The sequence below is a fragment of the Acinonyx jubatus genome, chromosome D3 (genome assembly GCF_027475565.1).
Source record: "Acinonyx jubatus isolate Ajub_Pintada_27869175 chromosome D3, VMU_Ajub_asm_v1.0, whole genome shotgun sequence".
Taxonomy (NCBI): domain Eukaryota; kingdom Metazoa; phylum Chordata; class Mammalia; order Carnivora; family Felidae; genus Acinonyx; species Acinonyx jubatus.
This window is the reverse complement of record NC_069392.1, coordinates 10,008,494-10,031,135: the sequence shown is the minus strand read 5'-3', so window position 1 is coordinate 10,031,135 and position 22,642 is coordinate 10,008,494. Positions and strand designations below refer to the sequence as shown.

Genomic DNA, 22,642 nt, shown 5'->3' with positions numbered 1-22,642 from the left:
AGGAAGATGTGTGAAAAGCACAAGTCCAGGAAAATGAATAAAAAGGACAGGACAAATGTAGACAAGGGCGTCATGGCAACTCAAACTTTCCATCTCGTGAAACTGGAGTTTTATTGAGGCAACAGCCACGTCTATCTTGTTCTGTTATATCCTCAGCATCTAATCAGTGTCTGGAACACAAAAGGCACCCAAATATTTCTTAAAGGAGTAATACCCAACGAAACATTTAATGAAAGAGAAGGCGCCGGATGCTAACTGTCAGCACCGGCCAGCTTCAGTTTTGCTGGCGACAACCGAAATCTAGCACTGCTGCATTTCTATCCTGGCCCATTGGTGATGGCAGAATTCTTTTTTTTTTTATGCTTATTTATTTATTTTTTGAAAGAGAGAGAGCGCATGAGCAGGTGAGGGACAGAGACAGAAGGAGAGAGAGTCCCAAGCAGGATCCACGCTCCGCACAGAGCCAGATGTGGGGCTCAATCTCATGACCGTGAGCTGAAATCAAGAGTCAGACGCTTAACCGACTAAACCGCCCAGGCGCCCCTGATTACAGAACTCTTAAAGGTATCTTCTGTCCTGTAGTACGATGCACTCAGAGAACGCCACCCAGAGTCTCTACACTGCAGTTAAAAGATGCTCGATGCGGGATGTAGAATTATTTCCTTCAAACAAGAGTTGCCCACATGGTAAATTTGATTCTCATGGGGGTACAGGCAAGCAGCTCTGAAACTATTTCGCATGTATACTAGGGGTGAGCAAATGAGCAAATAAATTGTAGATCATGGGAACCAGGTTTCCCCCAGTTAGAGAAGTTACAAATTAGCAAGGGGAAGGCTAGTCTGAGCCTTGGGGTACTGAGTGAGAGCCGGGGACATCAACATGCACTGAGGTTCAGCTTATATATATATATACACATAGATACAGTGACGATTATTGGTATTTATGCATATGTGCATTAGTATACAGACGTTATTTCCTAGCACTGTCCACTGAGAGGGCCCAGAAGCAGTAATACCCAGTAGCAACAAGCATACCCAACACCCAAACCTTCATTTTATTTTTGTTTTTATTAAAAATTTTATTTTTAAATAAATTCTCTTCTTTTTTTTAACGTTTATTCATTTTTGAGAGACAGAGTGTGAGCAGGGGAGGGCAGAGAGAGAGGGAGACACAGAATCCAAAGCAGGCTCCAGGCTCCGAGCTGTCAGCACAGAGCCCCATGTGGGGCTTGAACCCACGAACTGTGAGATCATGACCTGGGCTGAAGTCGGACGCCCAACCGACTGAGCCCAACTGACTGAGCCAAAATTTTATTTTCAAATAAGCTCTAACTCACAACCCTTGAGATTGAGAGTCGCATGCTCTACCGACTGAGCCAGCCAGGTGCCCCCCCAAACCTTCAATTTTAAATACCTGTCTTTAATAAACAGAACTGGGGCTCCATAGAAAAATGGCCAATTCAAAGGCTAGGAGAGGGGAAACAGAAGATGAGCCTGGAGCATCTTGCATGCCAGAAAGTGAGCAAGTGCTCAAACACAAAAGGATAGGGACACGTGAAAGGGACACAGGAGCCAATCTGAAAACGTGCCTCACTCGCACCTTCCCCTGGACGACCACCTGTTTTCTGCTTCTCCTCCTCCTAATGCTGTCGCTACTTCCTGCTTCCTTCCCCAGCCCGCCGGTCCCTGACCTACTGTCTTTCTTCATTTACCCTTGTCAGCAAATTCCTTCATTCCCAAAGGTCCTTAACTCTTCAGAATTTTGAAAATGATGGCATTTAAAAGAATAATCAATGATCCCGAATGAGTTTCATCCTTCTGCTCAATTTAAAACTCAGATGGCTTTACTGTTTAAGTCTACCACTTAAGCTTTCTACTAGATGGAGGTACTTCTTACTTTACCACGAAATCAGGTAGTAAGTTCGAGCACAGAATCAAACAGTACAATGCAGAAAACCACATGTTATAGGATCTTATTTTTAGGGGCGCCTAGGTGGCTCAGTCGGCTAGGTGGCCGACTTCAGCTCGGGTCGAGATCTCGCAGTTCATGAGTTTGAACCTGCTTAGGGTTCTGTGTCTCCTCACTCTCTGCCCCTTCCCCGCTCATGCTCTGTATCTGTCTCAAAAATGAACATTAAAATTTTTTTAATGAATCATCTGGGGGCACCCACGTGGCTCAGTTGGTTAAGAGTTCAACTTTGGCTCAGGTCGCGATCTCACAGTTCGTAAGTTCAAGCCCCCATATCGAGCTCACTGCTCTCAGTGCAGAGCCTTCTTTGGATCCTCTGGCCCCCTCTCTATCTGTCCCTCCCCCACTCTCACTCTCTAAAAAATAAATTCTAAAAAATTTGTCAGCCTGACAGCTCGGAGCCTGGAACCTGCTTCAGAGTCTGTCTCCCTCTTTCTCTGCCCCTCCCCACCTTGCGCGCTTGCTCTCTCTCTCTCTCTCTCTCTCTCTCTCTCTCTCAAAAAACAATAAATATTTTTTTAAAAACTTTTAAAAAGTCTCTAAAAATGAATACTCTAAGACACCTAAAGTGGCTCAGTCAGTTAAGCGGCCGACTCTTGATTTCGGCTCAGGTCATGATCTCATTCGTGAGACTAAGCCCAGAGGCAGGCTCTGTGCTGACAGTGCGGAGCCTGGAGGCTGCTTAGGATTCTCTCTCTCCACTCTCCCTGCCCCTCCCCCACTTGCACGTGCACTGTCTCTCAAAATAAATACACATAAAAAATTAAAAGTAAAAAAATAAGTAATAATGAATAATCTAAGTCAACACATTTTTTAGGCTCTGAAGCCTCTTAGACCAAATAGCAGTTAACGTGCTGAGGACAGTGCTGGCACCGGTCAGTCCCCAAAAATACAGGCTGAATGAGTGCGTGCATGCAAGCACTCTTGGGGTGGGATCATCAGGGACATTCGGTTTCTAGATTCTATAACACTTCAATTATTACGGAACATTTTTGTCTACTGCCTCCTGACTCCCCAAAAAAGGGCAGCAATAAAAGTATTTTTAAAGAGGCTCCTAAATCCAAATTGCAACTCGAGATTCAGGGTCAGAGAGACTGGATGTGGTAAGGAGAAGATCTGAAGTGCTATAGAGGCTGGGAGAGGAAGCACCTGAAGTCTCCAGAACAAGGATAAATACCAAACCTTCTGAATGAAATAAAGAGAGCTCCTTCCCCAGCTTTTCCACACAAGATTACATTATATGCTTCAAGACATGCCTGACTATTCTCCAATTTGTACCAACTGTGCCACATTCTCTTTGTATTTAGTACGAGATTCTTCTCTGTGAGCAACTTTATGCTTTAACTATTCCTGGCCCAGATTAAGGATAACTGGAAGACAAAGAGAAAACAGCCTATAGTAACCATCTAAATTTTTCATAACACCAAGTCAGGTTTAACACACCAAAGGTCGAAACCAGTTACCTGTTGATTATTTGACCTTACATGTCAATACCTACACTGTTTCTGAAGATGTTTTTTTGTACAATGAAACAATCCAGTGTCTTCACGTGAACTGAGAACGTCCTAGGCTAACTAACAGGTATCTTACTTGGCTAACCAGGCTCTGATAACACGGCTACAAGTCTTTCGATTCGCTGGCAGGTGCCATTTTGCAAAGCCGAGTTCTCTGGAAGGCAATGAACAGGGTAAAGCAGGCCTGTCTGCAGCGGAGCAGCGGGGCTGGTGAGGGGAGGGGAGAAGCACAGATCCCCAAAAGAGCAGTCTCATTTCCCTCCTCTCAGCGGATTTCTAATTAACTCAGCTTTGTGTCTGTTATGAATAGCTTCACATGGAAAGGCTCCAGTTCCACATTCTTCTTCATTATGCATGGCTTATTAAAATTGAAATCTCACTGTTTCCAACTCAACCAAATTGATGGTTCAAACTGCTGTGTGCAATGAAGAGTGAAGCATTTCATTTAAAAGATGGGATCAGGGTAAAGACGGCCCGGATCAAAACTGGAACAGGCTGGAGACTTCGAGGTCTTCGGTTCCAAACCCGCCATGTGAAAATCCTGGGATTTGCCTGGGCAAGTCCTAACCTTTCCACGTGGCCACTGCCCAGTCAGCCAGGCCAGGACGATGGCAGGGCGCCCATCCCCACGGTACCCTGTCCTGAGAAGTCAGAGTTGTGAAGTAGGGAATGGTTTGAGAGAGGCCCTTCCTGGCTGGGAACAAGGTTCCCATTCCCAAACAGTGACAGTTGGCTCTCAGGGGCCCATCCCGCTCAAAAGGAGAGCGTAGGAGAGCTGCCCAGAGGAAGAAGACGGAAATCTGCCCGCCAGGCCCTCTGGGTCGCATACCTGCTCTTCTTCAATCCTGCGCTGTAGTGTTTCAATGTAATGCTGAACGGCCATGTAGATGAAGCGGTACTGAGCTTCCGTCTGGACCATCCCTGACCTCTGAGACCGCACCATCTGAATGGTCTTGGGAACATCGATGTCACAGTCGACACCTGCAAAGCAAACACCATGAAGCACCGGGACAAACTGCAGGGCCCGGATGAAGACGCACAACTTTTGGCAGACGCAGAGATAAAGCAAATGTTCCAACTGGACGTGTTCCGAGGGCTACACTGGCCTTCTGGGCGATACAAATGATCCCAGAAGATTAGCTGAGAAGGTGTTGGAGGTCAGGAACCCCCCACTTTCCAAACGGCACCACCCCCACAACATCCGCCAGGACGAGGGGCGTGGGCAAAGACCACCGCTGCATATTCAGCAAAAGACCACAGCACTAGGACCCACAGCTCCAAGGCTCCGTTTTATGTCGAGAGTCAAACAGAATCACGTTTGTTCCCTCGCAAACACACTGGAAGTCAAAGTCCTCAGCCTAGATTTTGTGAAAATGTTTTAACATTCGGATTCCCCCCTAGGCTATTTTCACCAGCATTTTCCTTCCATAAACTAAAAACAGGAACTATAGCTTCTTGCCCTCCAGATGACCTACCTTTCTCTCTGATGATGTCAATAAGGATATCAATCACAATGAACGTCCCTGTCCGGCCAATTCCAGCACTGTGGGTAGAAGGACAAAGCAATGACAATGGAGTCATTCATGGGGGTTTCAGACTCAAAACCAAGCTAGTAATATTAACAGAAACGGTGTCTGCTCTTGGGAGTATTTATAAGATTGTCTATTTGTATTTGAGAATAGATTAGCTAAGAGGGCTTGGGAATTAGTCCAACCTATACTTGGAGCCCGGCTTCTCCTGTACAATGTGCCTGAGGCAAGTCCCATACACTCTGGACCCTCAGTTTCCTCATCTGTGAAATGGGGATGATAGTATATGCCTTACAGGCTTGTAATGTGCATCAAACATTAGTAATGTATGGAAAACACAAAGCACAGAGGCCGGCACACAGCAAGTGCTCAATAAACAGTAGCTTTTTGTGTTTTAATTTTTTACTGTTTCCTCATTTTTCAGAGAAAGAGAGACAGAGCGTGAGCAGGGAAGGGGGCAAAAAGAGAGACAGAGACACAGAATCTGAAGCAGGCTCCAGGCTCTGAGCTGTCAACAGACAGCCTGACGCTTGGCTCGAACTCACAAACCATGAGATCATGACCTGAGCCGAAGTTGGACGCTTAACCGACTGAGCCGCCCAGGCGCCCCAACAGCTTTTTAAAAAGGGAATTAAGTTTCACATGCAGCTACTTGTCCAACACATGGATGAGATCTGGGAAACTAAACTTGCCCCAGCAAAACCATGAAGCCCAGATGTGGGCACTAGAGGCTGTAAACTGTGGCGAGAGGCCATGGGCGTGGCCTTCGGAGGCCTGTGTGGGGAGTGGTCCAAAACCTTGAAAGTAAACAAGTATATTATCGGGAAAACGTGCACCTTATTTCTGTGGCAGAAGAGAATACATTAAAGTGATGAATCCTAAGTCACTATATTAAAAAAGGAAACTGGGGGCACCTGGCTGGCTCAGTCGGTTGGGCATCCGATTCTTGATTTCGGCTCAGGTCATGATCTCATGGTTTGTGGGTTCGAGCCCCATGCCATGGCTATCAGCACAGAGCCTGCTTGGGATTCTCTCTCTCTCTTTCTCTCTCTCTCTCTCTCCCTCTCCCCTGTGCATACTCTCTCTCTCTCTCTCAAAATAAACATTAAAAAATATTTTTAATAAACAGAAATAAATAAAATGGAAAAACAAGCAAACATTATGAGACTACATAAGGGCTCCCTGAGGATAAGGATGATGCTCCCCCCTCTGCCCTGCTACCACCAATACCTGGCAGTCCCACAGGACCAAGGAGAAAATCACTCTCGGGGCAAAGTGTCCCTCAGTGCAGTTTATGCATGCCTCGAACAGAGATTAAATTTTTCTCACAGGTAAAGAGCTGGGGGTGGGTAAGTAAAAACAAGCCCTGGGCATTAAGAGACAGGCCAGGCTGCAGCCTGGAGAGGTGGCAGGGGCCAGTCACCTGCAGTGAACTACCACAGGCCCCGCGTCCATAATGCTCTCTTGCTTATGGTGGACCTCCTCCAGGAAGTCCAGCACGCCCCCGGGGTCACTGGGCACTCCGTGGTCCGGCCAGGTCCGAAAGTGGTATTGCCACACGGTTCTCTCTGTATTCCCCTGGAGTAGAGCCAAGAAAAACCAGAAAAGAATTAAATAAATCAAGGGGTTGAGGAATCGCCCCGTCCTGATCTTTCCCAGAGCCGATGTGAGCCAACTGCTCCATTTAAAGGTCATCTTTACAAGTTTCCCAGATCATTCCTCCTTTTGGATCTGGCTGAGCAGCCCTGGAGGCAAGTCTCTGCTTCTGACATAAACCAAAATGTCCAGTATAGCAACGCATTCCTCAGGAAGCTACAACCTGCATCACCTCTCTGAATCCTCAGCGGCAGGCAATGCCTCCTTCCCTCCTCATCCACGCGTAGCTCAACTCCAGAGGCAACTGAGGCCCCTGGGTCCTGGGGCTCTCTTCCCAGCAGATGAGAAAACAGCTATCCCCTCAAGACACATTTGCCTCTTTCTCTTTTTATACCCAGCCCTCCTTCCCTCCCCCAAAACATCCACTTTTATTATAGTATCACGGTATTTTAAGTTTCTGTGTAGTGCAAAGTAGGTAAAAAGACAGGCTTTGCAATCAGAAGGCTGGGTTTTAGGCCCAAATCCCAGCATTCATTATCACTGTGGTCTCCAGACATCTCTAAGCATCAATTTCTTCACTTGCAAATGGGAATAATAAGCTCTCTCCCAATAACTACCGTGAGGATTGAACAAGACCGATAAACACACAGCCACTACTTGGCAGCAGCAAAAGACTCAGCCACTGATGCCCGTCTAAGGGGAGGGGCCGTTAATAAAGGTCAAGACTACAGACGACCGGCTGCCTGGGGGGCTCAGTTGGTTAAGCGTCCGACTCGTGATTTCAGCTCAGGTCATGATCTTACGATTCGGGAGCCCAAGCCCCACATCGGGCTCTGCACCAGAGCCTGCTTGAGATTCTCGCTCTTCCTCTCCCCCTCTCTCAAAACAAATAAACATTAAAAAAAAAAAAAAGAGTACAGAAGACCAAAAGTACCGTGTTCCGGATCTACCCAGATGAGGCCATTGTAGCAGCTCTGTTCACTGCTACATGTTCACACTACAGATCTGAAGGCAACCCAAGCTACTGACATTTTAAAGGAGATTTTGAAAAGAGAGAGTAACTAAGCCAGGGTCCACCACCAGTGACTTTCAAGACATCCAAGGAATAGGAACCAGAACTAAGAGCTTTTCTTGAAGTACGTGCATTTAATTTACCGATGCCACGATAAAAATTTTTCTTAATGTTACCAGTTGCTAAGGCTCAGGGGCCACATGGGTCACAGAACAGTCAGGGAATGAGACCCAGCTGCCCTGCACATCCATGCTCCTCCTCCTTGGTAACCTCTGTCCCAAGAGATCTCCGCCAGGCAGTTAGGAGTTTAAATGAGATCGTGTCATAGCACTTTAAAGAAAAAATGTAACGTGTTATATAAAAAGCAGGTAACACGTGACCAGCAATTCTGGAGAAATAGTCTGTCCCGTGTCAGCACCTGAATCCACGGGTATAAAATACAAATCCAAATGCCAAACTTTCATGTACCTGTTGTTCAAAAATCTCTGTTAACAAGAATATGGATGGTTTATTACTAAAACTGAAGAAAAATCCACCTGCTACTCAGAAACGCCTGATAACAGAAAGATGGGCAGTTAGCTCTAAAACTGAACACACCTACATGGAATCTCTGGCTAGCGTCCCCTAAATCTCTTTCATTTCTGTTGCTTCTGCTGTGCTTTTCCAGCTTCTCTCTCCATCTCTGCAGCGGAGTAAATCTCCCCCCACCCCACCATCAGCAGAACCACACCCCCACTGACATCAGAAGTTCTAGCAACTGGCCGGGCTTCCAGTTCGCTTTGGTCCCCTGACCACCTCGTGGAACTCAGCAGACTGCCGGGCCCTCGTCTGCTCTCCACCCGCCTCCCCCTGCCCCCTCGTTGGGCTTGGGCGCCACATACTATGCTGACAATCCCCTCCACTGCAACCCTCCCCTCCCTCCACCCTCACTCCATCCACTCCATCCCCGGGAAAAGCCCCAAGCCTGGGCAAAACCAACCACCCACCTTCTCTGTTTTGTACCTAAGGAACAGGGATTGGTGTCACTAAGTGTTCACGTTCGCCACCTCAACAGGGTGCTCAGCACTGCCCGAAATCGTGCTGGATTCCTCTCATCTCTGCTATTACTACATTACCAGTCAATACTTTTTCCACCTTCCCACATAGCTCGTCTCTGATTCCCAGCTGATGGCCTGGCCTCATAGAGAACACAGAGAAAATCCATTTCAGCCCCTCTACCCGCATCTGTGGCCACCTTCTCCTCTTCCCGTTCTGCTGTCACAGAAGGACGAACCCTCCACCCACCACGATGCTCTGGGTCCCACCTCTCTCCTCGCCCAACCTCCGTTCCTGCCTCCCTGCCATCTTCGCTTTGACGTCTCAAAGGCATCTCACAATTTGCGTGTCCAGAAGGCTGCTGACCCTCCCTCCCTCCTCAAATCCACGGCCACCAACCCCACACTCTCGCTAGAAAACTGGCGGTCATCCTTAGCGCCGGCCTCGACCCTTGTCCACGCTGTCGCCAAACCCCTTCTACTCGGTTACCTCCAGGAGGTCCCCTTCTGTCCACCGTGCCACCTTTCACCTGGACGATTCAAGCCCTGCCATCCTGCACACCTTCTGCCAGCGTTTCTGGCCTCGTCACAGCACCACCGCCTGCTGCGTTTGGTTCTTCCTCCTCCTCCTCCTCCTCCAACTGCCCAACTGTGCCCCACGTCCCGCAGGCGCCACCTCAAGGCATCCGTCATGTCCGTCACTCCTCTCCCACGTTTGTCCTGGCATATTACATGCTATTCATTTCCAAAGGCGGGAATAAGAAGCAAAACAAGAAAGACCAACTGCCAGAGTCCCTGGGATTTGACCTAGAGGGGAGGCCGTCAGACCCGGACCACCGCAGCAGCCTCCTAACAGGCGTGCTGGCCACTCGGGCCACCCGGCCTGGCCTCCCCACCCGAGGCTGTCAGACACCTTCCTGGCACGCGGCTCTGTGTGTGCGTTCGCTTGGCGCGATCACCGTCATGGGCTCCGGGCTAACCACCGCATGGAGTTCGCATTTCTTAACATGAGGGTTAAGACTTCCCAACTTGGTCCCGGCCTCTCTCCAGTCTATCCCCTCCATCCCTCACTTGCCTTCACTCCCCGTAAATCCCGTTCCCCTTCCATCTGCACTGCAGTGCCAGGGCTCACGGGGACACCTCCCTCTGGGAGCCCTCTCTCCATCGTCTTCTCTGGTGGAAACCTCACTCAGAAAAGCCCCGCCTCTTCTGAGACAGTCTCCCTGATGCCCCGGCTGGAAGGACGCTCAGCCTCTGCAATTCCATGCACTTCGGATTTGTTACAGCCCGCGTCCGCTCTGCAGCGCGGCTATCTGTTCCTGTGGCTTCTCACGGCTACGTGATTTTAATTCCTTGAGGACAAAGGCTTCATTTGCTGTGTCCCCAAAAGGCCTTGAGAAAGTAAGTCCCCTCTCATCATGAAATGAAAATGAATCCAAGTCCAACACCGTTTTGTAAAGTTAGCCACTTCAGCAACAAACTTAAACCACGTGCGGTTAAGATCTGATGCCCTGGAATCTGATCACTGAACAGGCCTCAGGGGCTTTACACTTGCTGCTCCCACACCTGGAACACTCCTCTCCAGACGCTCTAGGTGCCTGGCTCCCCCACCTTCAGCTCAAGTGACACAGCCTCAGAGAGGTTACTCTGATACAGCGATCTCCCTGATTACTCCATCTCTGGTACCCAGTCACTTCTACCGAAACGTCCTGGAGCCCTTGTAGACCAAGCACAACCGGAAAGCTTAGTTGGTTGTTTATTTTTTAACCCTCCGTCTCCTTAGGCCCTGAGGGCAGGAACTGCACCCGTCTTGTTGCCACTGTACCAGTATGCATCTGGTACACAGAAAGCACCCGACCAGCGAGCGAACGAGAGCATGGATACATGCAAACGTGGGTAACCCCATGACCCTGGATTCGTGCACACCATAACCAGCTACCAAAGTCTCTAAAATACGACAATATACTTACTTGTCCAACCTTCGAAAGTTTAAGTTCTCTTAACGTATAGTCATGAGCGGCGCTTTCTTTGACGTTCCTAACACGCATGACCCCATATTCTTTTAGAGCACACTCGTCAGGCCAGTATTTGACACATTTACTCTGGAAGGGATCAGAAAAAAGAGTTAATCTCTGTGAACTCTGAAATGAAAAGCCCAAACCAGCAGAAAATAAATGTTCGAGTCCTGCTTAATAACCAAGCTAAAGAAAATGCCCTGTCTGGCATCTGTTAGAGTTTCAAAGAAAGGGAAAAACAAGTTCGAATAAGAAAAAGCAGGTGCTTGGAAAGCCGGGGAGAAAGGGGAAAGAGAAGTCAGCCTTGGCAGAGTCGTCTGATCTAAGATGCATGTGAAAAGAGGGTCAAGGATTGTTTATTTACCTCTAAGGAACCAAAGACGCAGAGTGAGGGCCTAGCCAGTTTGAGGGTTCTGCCTAGCCACCGCTAAATTCTGGATTCCAGGGATCTGCCTGTCACTCCACAGGGGAGCCAGGCAATCACTCTAGAAATGGATGGGCTGCCCAAAGAGCCACACTGTCTGATTCGCTTCCATACCCGCGTAGGAGGACTCCGTGCCTTATCTAACCCAAGTGTGAACAGCTCCAGCACCGAAAGGCAGCGATGCGGTTTTGAACCGGCTGCTTTTTCTATATCCAGATCCATCTGATACCTACTACACACGTCACCTTCGCTTAACTGGGTGCCTGGGAACGCCAAGCCCGTAATAGCTGCTGGCTTCAGAGCAGACAAACCGAAAAACATGGCACCAAGTAAATCATTCTTGTTGCCAAAGAGGAAGATATGTAGCTCAATGAGAGATGAGTCTGTATGTATTTGGTGATGTGTCCTGGGCAGAGGATGTTTTTGCATTTTGGTTTTTTCTGGGAGTGGACTTTCCACAACCACCAAGATACCTATTGAAAAACCAAGAGACATCAGCCAGAGAAATTTAGCTTTCATGCTAGGAAGACAAAGAAATTCGGTTATAAAACTATGAATAAGAGAGCAGCTGCAGGCATCCCCAAAGTCAATGATTAATTGAAAGGGGAGGGCGGGGGGGAACATGGCAGAAGGAAGTTGACCAGAAGTATTAACAGACGGTGCAACTTTTTTTGCCTGGCAATGGCTTACATGGTCTTTTATTATTATTCCGAATTCAGCTTTCTCTTCAGTATTCTGTAGATCCAAATACCTCTTTGACAGACTTGATACAATTTTTATTATCCTCAAATAAGCACTTTTAATATTAATGGTACTCAGTGCTGTTGCTGGCCAATCAATTCTGTGACTGTTGGCTGCTCAAGAGACTCAACAGAGAACAAAAAATTAAATCATAACTCTGAAAACATTTCAGCTGACTTTGAATTATCAGCAGACTACTGCGGCCCTCCTCCTAGTTTTCCAAACTCTGACACAGACTTTGGCAGACAAATTCTACAATGTGAGAGCTAATGCTTCAGTTTTTAAACTAAAGCCCAGGAATCAAAAGGAATTCAGAGTCTGGGTTTTCTCCTGTGCAATGGTGGGAGGGTGGGAGGGACCTGAGAGAGCAGGTTGTGAGAACCACCTGTGGAGAGAATATGTCCATTATCCTCTCCATCTGGGACTAAAAAGCATATTCGGGAAGCAGGTGCAGACGTGGGGGCGGAGGTGAGGAGAGGGGCAGAGTGATTTAGCCCAGTGTCTGTCTATTCTAGGAGTTTTCGGCAGCTCTTCTTGAAAGGGACGTAAAGTAATTCCTCTGAAGTGACACAAGAACCCTTTCTTCATGCCCCCTGGTCCCCTGAGAAGAGGTAGCCTCCTATGAAGCGGACTAAAGGCAGGACAGAGGGCTCAGTTTTCCATTCTATACGTAGGGCAGGTAACAGTCACCTGAAGCAGAAACTAGGAAGACGTTTTACCCTGTCCATTAATTCAAGAACATCTCATGTTACTGCACATAGCTGTTGGAGGAAGCCTTTGTTTCACAGGGACCAGATCTAGCCTCAAAGGTTTTCAGAAGTGCTGAAACTAGTTAGCACAATGATGAAAATCTTACAAAATCACACTGCCCTTCAAAACTGATAGGAAAATTACATTAGAGCACTAAGATCCAAATCACCCATCTGTCTTAGGTTTAACTTGCAGATGACTGCTATATTCCATGAAAATTTTATGCAAACCATTTAAAGTGTAACTACAAAAGAACTTTGACTAGAACACAAAAACACAGAACTTTTCCAACTTAAAAACCCACATGGATGGGCTCACTTTGGGATAACGCACAGAGCTGTTACTCAGTGAGATCTGTCTGCTTCTCTGTAGGTGTGGGATGTTACAATTTCTAAAAACCGGAAAGGTCACAAAAAGTGTAGGGAGAGGAGTACTTGGCATAGACAGCTGGGGAGGGGGGTGTACACGGGGACAAACACTCTGGGGGCAGTTTGGCAGAAGTTATTAGAATTTACAACATGCATACCCTATGACCTAACATTTCTTTTTCTTGACATCTACCCTAGAGAAACATCTGCCACACGCACACATACACAAGCAAGAATAAGATTATTCACTTCAGCACTGCTTGTTAAGAGCAAAAACTGAAACACTTAAATGCTCAACACATAATGGTGAAATAAATTACGGTATATCCTTACCATGGAAAATCATGCAATTACCAAAAAGAAAGAGGCCAATATGTACTAACAGTAGATATTCAACCATTCACTTCGGTGGGGCCCAAAATACACAACAAAATTCATGTATGAAAATACTTTTACATACGGTATTTTTCAGAAATTAGTACTATAGACTTCATGAGGCACCTACAGGTACATAAATACACGCATATACGTAAATGTTGGTATGTTATGTCTACAGTAATGCCTCCCATACACGTATGTATGTAAATGCCAAGAAGACAGCATGGAAGAATACACATTGCACCGGTCACAGGGATTTCAAATGGGTGGCCAAGGGATGGTGACAAAGGCAACTTTAATCATAACGATAATGTGTTTGGATATTTACATAAATATACGCTTGAATAATTCTAAATAATTTACAAAATTTTTTAATGTTTATTTATTTTGGGAGAGAGAGAGACAGACAGAGTGCGAGTGGAGGAGGAACAGAGAGAGGAAGACACAGAATCCGAAGCAGGCTCTAGGCTCTGAGCTGTCAGCACAGGGACCAACGCAGGGCTCGAACTCACAAACCATGAGACCATGACCTGAGCTACAAAGTTGGACACTTAACCAAATGAGTTAAGGCACCCCTTCAAATAATTTTTAGATGTCTACAAGTCATGATAAGTATGATTTATATGACCAGTGAAATCACTACTTGTTAGTACTCCAATCCTTTGAAGGTACTAGATGGGGCTTTTCACATTCCCTTCTGGACTTCTGCTCCTGGATACAATAAAGTAACAGGGATTGGATTTACCCTTCCACCTCAGACAACTAAAAAACAGGAAAAATGAAAAGACATATATAATAGAATTAGTAAGAAGGACATTAAAACAGTTATTACAAATATACTCCATATGTCCAAAAGGTGTAAGTTAAAAAGAGAGACATAGACGGCATTAAAAACGAAAACAAGGGCACCTAGGTGGCTCAGTCAGTTAAGCGTCCGACTTTGGCTTAGGTCATGATCTCACAGCTCATCAGTTCAAGCCCCACGTCGGGCTCTGTGGGCCCATTCACAGAGCTGGACGGGCCACGTCCAGCTCAGAACCTGGAACCTGCTTCAGATCCTGTGTCTCCCTCTCTCTCTCTGCCCCTTCCTTGCTCACACTGTCTCTCTCTCTTTCTCAAAATAAATAAACATTAAATCAAAAACAATCTTGAAACGAAAACAAAAACAAATGGGTGGTGGGCACTAAGGAGAGTACTTGTTAGGACGAGAGCACTAGGTGTTATACGTAAGTGATGAATCACTAAATCCTACTCCTGAAATCATTATTAAACTATATGTTAACTAACTTGGATTCAAATGAAATTTAAAAATTAAAATAATAATGATAATAAGAGATTTTTACATATAAAAAGAACCCAAAACAATAAAACTTACAGAGATGAAAAAGATAATATCTGACGAAAGATGAAAAGAGAACACACCAAATAGTCCTAACAGCAGATGATACACCACAGAAGGAAAAAAATCAACCTGAGGACATACAGCAAAACAAACCGTCCAAAATGAAACCGGGGGGGGGGGGGGGGGCAGGTTTCTTGAAACACCATCTGCCAGAAGTCATTCACCGTGTTTTGCAGGGGGTAGACAGCCGAGCAAAATGAGCAAAGTCTCCATGGGCCGCAGGATAACGTCAAGCAACCTAATATACGTGTAACTGGTGTCCCATGTTTGAAGAAATAATACACGTTTCCAAATTTGAAGAAAACTATAAAGCCCATAGATCCAAGAAGCTCCATGAACCCCAAGCAGAAGGAACATAAAGAAAACTACACCAAAGCCTGTTGTAATCACATTTCTTCTACTCTCTTTCCTCCAGAGGGTCAGAGTAAGCCTAATTTGTTTATTCAATTGTTAACATGGTCAACCTGACATGTCTGATACTTCACAGTTCATCAGAAGAGCGTGGAGTGTACCTTTCCTCTCTCCACTTCTTTCGTCGTCATGACAATCACTCGCGAGTTTTCTTGAAACACCATCCGCCAGAAGTCATTCACCGTGTTTTGCAGGCAGCCTTGTGTGGCAATGTAACTCTTTTTGGGCTTTGAATTGTTGCATTTGGTTTCAAACTCAGGCTAGAAATTTAGGAAGAAATTCCTTTAATCATTGGAAAGTTGCTTTCAGGTCACAAGAAATACAAAACACAAAAGATGGCTAGCAATGCCTGGTCAGAAAACATGGCAGAAAGCAAAGATTACCATGATAATATTTGCATTGATGTAATCTGAAACAGGCTCATTGGGATCACCATCATGGAGGACAACTCTGGTATGATCGACTGGAAGAAAAAGAGACCACAGTCAAAAAGTACTCATTCCTCTTCAGGACATGTCATTTCAAAATAGTTAATCCTCAACCTCGTCCAAGTTTTATTCACTTAATGATAAAACCACATAAAAAATTAAATCCTAAATGAGCACAACAATGATCCAAACACCACATGATGCCTCATAATGCGGTCTTTAAGAAGAACAAAGTAGCAACAGCAATTCCTTGGTCTTGATTATGTGCTGTGGATATACAGGATATTACCACTGGGAGAAGCTAAAGGGTACGTGGGAGCCCTCCGTATATTTTTATAACTTCTTGTGTCTAAAAATATTTCAAAACAAAAAGTTTTTTTTAAAACCAAAGGAAGAGTAAGTGTAGATAAATGACATGATGTCTGAGATTTGCTTAACATAATATGGGGGGAGAGGAGGAGCGGAGCAGAGTATAAATAAAACAGGACTAGGTATGAGTTGACAACGCTGGGAGCTGGGCAGCGGGTATGTGTGGTTCTTTATACTGTTCTGTCTACTTCTGAATATGTTTGAAACTTTCCATAATAAAATTGGTGGCTTTTTTTTTTAATGAAGCACACTGAACTACAACATCTAGCAGATAAGATTTTGATAGTGTCAGCTGACCAAATTCTGTACAAAAGTACATTATTGGGGGGCACCTGGGTGGCTCGGTCGGTTAATCGTCTGACTTCGGCTCAGGTCATGATCTCACGGTTCGTGGGTTCAAGCCCCGCTTCGGGCTCTGTGCTGACAGCTCAGAGCCCGGAGCCTGCTTGGGATTCTGTGTCTCCCTCTCTCTCTGCCCCTCCCCTGCTTGTACTCTGTCTCTCTCTCAAAAATAAAATAAAAAAATAAATAAAAATAAAAATAAAAAAGTACCTTAGTGGTATAGAAATCTGAGCACTCTACCTACGCAACTTATCTTATAATGGGAATTAGTGATATAGTTGTATGTCTTACACTCCCCATCTCTAAAGAAATAAGACGTTAATCAAGAGGAAGCATCTGACTGGGACCTTTAAGAGAGGAAAAGGCAACGATACTCTCTTCACATAACTGCAGATGATTGTTCCTGTTGCCTTTTCCTACATCCCTGCATCTCACTAATGAGTTCCATTAGTCCTCCTGAGCAGAAAGGAAAACTTAGACATAAACAGGATGAGGCTGCCCCAAGGTCATCAGGACCATGCTGTGGCTCAGACTGATTCTCTGCAAATTCCTATTGCCTTTTCTCACTATTATGAATGGCTGCATTTTCTCCCATCCTCATCTACACACATTTCAAATAACTGTTTGGATGTGATGGACATATGTATCATGTATGCGTCCATATGTACTCAGAGAGAGCAAGACTGTCTCTCTCTCTCTCTCTCTCTCTCTCTCTCACACACACACACACACACACACACACACACACACACACGACAGATTTATGATACCTGACATAATGGCTTGGACCCAATGAGACATGAGAGCAATGCTCACCAAATTGGCTCATGCATCCCAATAAACTTTGTGAAGTTTCTGAACACCGAAATATATACACACGTATATACAAACATGCCCTATTTTTAAGTTTGGTAAATACATTATGCATGCACTGCCATCAATCCGTATGTCAGATTTAAATTTTTCTTTCTTTCTTTTTTTAGACACAAGATATAAATCAAGAGAAGTTCTAAATGTTCCTTCCCTTCACCCCAGCGGGCCGCCTTGCACAGCCCGCTCTGGCGATCCCTCCAAGAGCGAGGCGCTCAGAGCAGAGACTGTGAGGGCTCCTGTGCCAGTTCTCCCGTTGGGATCTTGCTAAAATGGTCTAGAAAACCGGGAGAATAAGAACACCCACTTTGTGCACATGTGGTGTAATTAAGTGACACAGGTGCAGAGTCCGGTACAGAGCAGCCCTCAGGACACGCACGCTACAACAGCCGTTTAGTGCCATCTCTAGGGTCCTCGCCACAGGCCTCCATCCTTCCTCTCGTTCCCTGTGGCTCAACTTTGGCTCTACCAGGCAGTATCTGGGTAATTAAGTGCTTTACGAATCCCTTAGGGTCCTCTTCGGAGCAAAGTAGAATGTACCTGTATCTCCTGTAACTTGAGCTCAGAGGATCAGGGAGCAGAGCAGTTCGGGTCCTTGGGAGGAGGCTGCCTGTTCCCCAGAAGAGGGAACGGAGGCCCAGACAGAGGCGTGTCTTCCCAAGACGCACGGGCTGAGCAGCGCAGTGCAAGGACACAAGTCTGGGACCTCTGAGGGTCATGGTGTGGCCTGCCCCTGGGAGATGGCAAGCCCTGAGATACTCACTTTTTTTTTTTAATTAAACATTAAAAAAAAATTTTTTTTTAACGTTTATTCATTTTTGAGAGATGGAGAGAGACAGACCGTGAGTGGTGGAGGGGCAGAGAGAGAGGGAGACACAGGATCCGAAGCAGGCTCCAGGCTCTGAGCTGTCAGCATGGAGCCCGACATGGGGCTTGAACCCATGAACCCTGAGATCATGACCTGAGCTGAAGTCAGATGCTTAACTGAGCCACCCAAGCGCTCCAATTTAATTTTTTTAAATGTTTATTTTTGAGAGAGAGACAGACCACAAGTGGCGGAGGGGCAGACAGAGAGGGAGACACAGAATCCCAAGCAGGCTCCGGGGTCTGAATTGTCAGCACAGAGCCCAATGCAGGGCTTGAACTCACAATCCATGAGATCATGACCTGAGCCGAAGTCGGACAACTTAACCGACTGAGCCACCCAGGCTCCCCTGAGATTCTCATTCTTAGGCAGACAAAATTAATTAACAAAAGGAAATGACACATTCAAGACCGCCCGGTGGCCATTTTACCCAGCACGAGCATCACAGGAACTCAGTGAATGACATCATCCTTTCCCACCGCATTTGATGATTTTGGAAACTGCTCACAATCGAAAAAGCCTAAGGCCTCGGCTCTGCTAAGAAGACACAGAGCCCCTGGGAAAAGTTACAGGGACGCCGAGGAATCCAACTCTCCAAGAGTGACTATTACTGGACAGAATATTAAATACTTACAGGGTAGGATGTTTTTATATCTATTTTTGTTCTTATTTTCTTGTCTCTGACCCTCTTTTCTGCTGTAGAGAAGTTTGCACTCCTGTTGCTGTAGTGTCTGGAGAGGAAAAAAAGTAAATATTATTGCATGTTGAAAGCTTTAAAAAAAAAAAAAAAATCCTGGCTCAGCATTTCTGCTTTAGGAACGTTATCCTTGGAAATGTTCAGAGTTGCATACAACAGCTACAGAAATGCTCATCTTAACGCCATGTCAACAATGTCAAGAACAATTTCCAAGAAGAAAGGACGGCCTGGACAGCACTACCATTAATTCACACAAACGCGTGCTCTGCGACCATTAAAAAAAACCGTTCTTGGAGCGCCTGGGTGGCTCAGTCGGTTAAGAGTCCAACTTCAGCTCAGGTCATGATCTCACGGTTCATGGGTTCGAGCCCCGTGTTGGCCTCTGTGCTGACAGCTCAGAGCCTGGAGCCTGCTTCAGATTCTGTGTCTCCCTCTCTCTCTGCCCCTCCCCTGCTCGTGCTCAGTCTCTTTCAGTCTCTCAAAAATAAATAAATGTTAAAAAAAAATTTTTTTTTAAATGTTCTTGGAGAATTTTTAATGCCTTGAAAAGATGATCAGAGTAAACATTAAGTGAAAAGAAGGTCAAACTTCCAAAACAGTGTATTACATAAGCCATATGTCTGCATTAGCCTATGTATATGAGAAATGGCAAAATAATATATACCAAAAAAGGAATGGGAGTGTTTTTTTTTTCAGGGTACTAGAATTATGAAGCCTTTTCTTCATTTTTTTAAACTTTGTTTTTTTGTGTGTTTTTTTTTGCCTTAAGTTTTTAATGGATAAATATTTATTAGGACAGAAACCTTTTAAATTTTTAACTTTTTAAAAAATGTTTATTTATTTTTGAGAGAGAGAGAGAGAGACTGAGCACAAGTGGTGGAGGAGCAGAGCGAGAGGGAGACACAGAATCCAAAGCAGGCTCTAGGCTCTGAGCTGTTAGCATAGAGCCCAATGCGGGGTTCTAACTCATGAGCTGTGAGATCATAACTTAAGCCAAAGTCAGATGCTCAACCGACTGAGCCACTCAGGCATGCCAGGAAAGAAACCTTTTATTATTTTTTTAATGTTTATTTATTTTTGAGAGACAGAGAGAGAGGACATAGGTCGGGGAGAGGCAGAGAGAGAGGGAGACAAAATGTGAAGCAGGCTCCAGGCTCTGAGCTGTCAGTACAGAGCCCGACACAGGGCTTGAACTCATGAGCTGTGAGATCATGACCCAAGCCTAGGTCAGACACTTAACCGACTGAGTCACCCGGGCACCCCTAAGAAACCTTTTAAAATAACAATTATTAGGAACGAAAGTTGGGGCGCCTGGCTGGCTCAATCACAAGAACGTGTGACTCTTGATCTTGGGTTGTGGGTTCGAGCTTCACATTCGATGTAGAGATTACTGAAAAACATAAATAAACTTAAACAAAAAAGACTGAGAGCCAATGAGCATTGGTGTAGAGCATATAAATAATGGCTGTGATCATGCTCTTGACTTTATGATCTGCTGCCTACTTTTACCATCGTTTAATTCAGAGCAAGCCACATACTACCTCTCAAATTCGGATACAGTAGAAGTGGTACCGGGTACCACTGGATCACGGGCATGCAAGCTTTGCTCCTCCTATCCCAGAAACCCTATGCCCTAGGCAGGCAGCGTGAGTCTGCTTGTGTCTACACAAACACCCACTCCCTACGTTTTCCCCAGCCAGGGAGTAAGGAAGGGAATGTCAGGCTCTTAGAGCAAGTGGTCAGGAGGAACTCCCCTTCAGGGAAAGGAGGTGGGGAACTCGATCTGAGAGAGCCACAGAGGGGCTAGCCCCGGCAGAAGAGGGGTTGTGGGGAAGCGAGAAGGACCAGCTGCAGAAACAGACATGAAGGTGCACAAGCCAGGCAGAAGCATGTTCAAGGGGTTAAGGTTTTATTTTCAAAATTACAAGAAGTACCTCTTTGAAGGACCATTAGTTTCTAAAAAGTCTAATGTGTAAGCGGAATTCACAAATGGGCAAATCAAGGGGCACCTGGTGGGCTGAGCATCTGACTTCGGCTCAGGTCACGATCTTGCGGTTCATGAGTTCGAGCCCCACGTTGGGCTCTGTGCTGACAGCTCAGAGCCCGGAGCCTGCTTCAGATTCCATGTCTCCCTCTGTCTCTTTGCCCCTCTCCCCCTCGCGCTCTCTCTCTCTCTCTCTCTCTCTCTCTCTCTCAAAAATAAATAAACATTTAAAAAAATGGCAAATCAAGAAAGTGGAAGGGACACTGAATAAAGAGAAGAAAATATATGTGTGCTATACATGTATATATAAATTCCAAAATGGTTAGCCCATCGAGGTTTCTATAAGGAGCAACAGTCAATATTGCATAGCAGAGTGGCCCGCTAGATTTCCATTTCATTTATCTGAATTTCACAGACAGGTATCAAAGTCGAGATTTGAAATTGCTATTTGGCTCTCAGTTTGAAAATGCAATAATTGGGCTTGACACACAGCTCATAACAAAAGTCGGTCCCCGGCTGAAACCCAGGCAGGACTAAACTACAATGTACACAGACCGCGGATGATGAGACAGTCATTCCAATTCTTAAAAGGAGCTCGGATTAAGTAATTAAGGCCATTTGCCTTCTGCGAGCTGGCATTTCCTCTGAACTGTGAGCCAGTCTTACTGAGCAACACTGCTGTGTTAGTTAGGAGAAGAAGGTTCAGTCTTGATTTTCAGACATTAAGGTGAGGTTCAAAAAGAAGCCCAAACTCTACAAGCTGACTCAAGCACTTAAAAGCCAAACAAGTGAAGAGAAACAACATCAACAAAAGCTACAAGGTGGGGGTGGCTAGGAAATAATAAGCTGCTTGATTCAAAACAAATCTGACAGTGACACGTTCAAGTGCTCACTTACGAAACATACCTCGCATGATGCTTTGCTGGCGGAGGCACAGGCCTGAGCTGTCTCTATAAAAGGCAAATTTCACCCAGACCCTCCCTTGCTCAGGCTCCAGTGTCTACCCCGGCCTGCAACCAAGTTCCAGCTTTTCAGAACTCATGCTCCTCCTCTTCTCTGCCTCTAACCTCAGCCAGTCTGTCTATGCCTCAGCTTCCTTGAGTGTAAGATGGGGAAAATCCTAACTACCTACCCCACAGGGTCAGTGTAAGAGTTAAGGGAGATTACTACAAAAGGTGCAAAAACACGGCACATTGATTGGACCATCTATTCAGGTCAGCCAGGGGCTCCCCCAACCCTGTATCAAGTTACCAATCGCCTCTTTCATGCGGATTTGGGGTCTGAACAGCACACAGGCTGAGACAGGCCTCTGGGCCCCAGGGTCTTCCAGAACGGACAAGCTCCAGAGCGCCTGCGTCCCAGGCACAGTCAGTGCTAACTGGCAGCGGCTGGCAGTTGTCACAAATTAGTAATGACCAACTGTGTGCCTCTCCCCCCAGCTCCTTCCTTAGTGCCCATTAGCCCATTCTCATCTGTGCCTGGGGCCCAAGTTGTCTGAACACATTTCGTTTTCCACAGTGGAAGGCTGCCCTCCATCCAGAGTGAGGCTGAAAATAAAAAGAAGGGCGACTTTCCCTGCTCTGCCTGCAGAGGCTCCCCAACTGCACCCGAGACAATCAGCTGCCACCTGCTATGGGGTGCTTCCTCCCCAGCGCCAGGCTGATGGCCGGAAGAAGCAGAAGACTATCCAGCGAGCCGGCCCCTGCACGTCACAACCCTTCCATGGTTTATCTTCCACAACCTCCTCCCCAGCAGTCCCAGTGGCACACCAAAAAAGCTGCGAACGACCTGTCAGGCTAAATGTCACAGTGTCTCCAGCCCCATTCTCCACTGGGCAGTGGCAGGGATGCTAATGATAATGACAGGCAGAAGAAGGGACAACGTAAAGCTGGGATGCAGGCTGCAAGATCCCATTTTCCCCAAGTAACACCACAAAGAGTTTGGA

The 22,642-nt window shown here is 46.1% G+C and overlaps 1 protein-coding gene across 2 annotated transcripts in view; it reads right to left on the bottom strand.

The window, feature by feature from the left end:
* Positions 1–22,642, bottom strand: part of PTPN11 (protein tyrosine phosphatase non-receptor type 11) — a 79,240-nt gene that overhangs the window by 12,063 nt on the left and 44,535 nt on the right. The window contains exons 7-13 of one of the 2 annotated variants that reach the window (XM_027044272.2): positions 18,651–18,747; positions 15,526–15,605; positions 15,244–15,402; positions 10,624–10,755; positions 6,435–6,601; positions 4,958–5,025; positions 4,312–4,463 (exon numbers count right to left, since the gene is read on the bottom strand). In XM_027044272.2, the coding sequence (XP_026900073.1) occupies positions 4,312–4,463; positions 4,958–5,025; positions 6,435–6,601; positions 10,624–10,755; positions 15,244–15,402; positions 15,526–15,605; positions 18,651–18,747 (855 nt within the window). The remainder of the gene's footprint in view (positions 1–4,311; positions 4,464–4,957; positions 5,026–6,434; positions 6,602–10,623; positions 10,756–15,243; positions 15,403–15,525; positions 15,606–18,650; positions 18,748–22,642) is intronic. The other variant, XM_027044273.2, reaches the window with a different exon arrangement.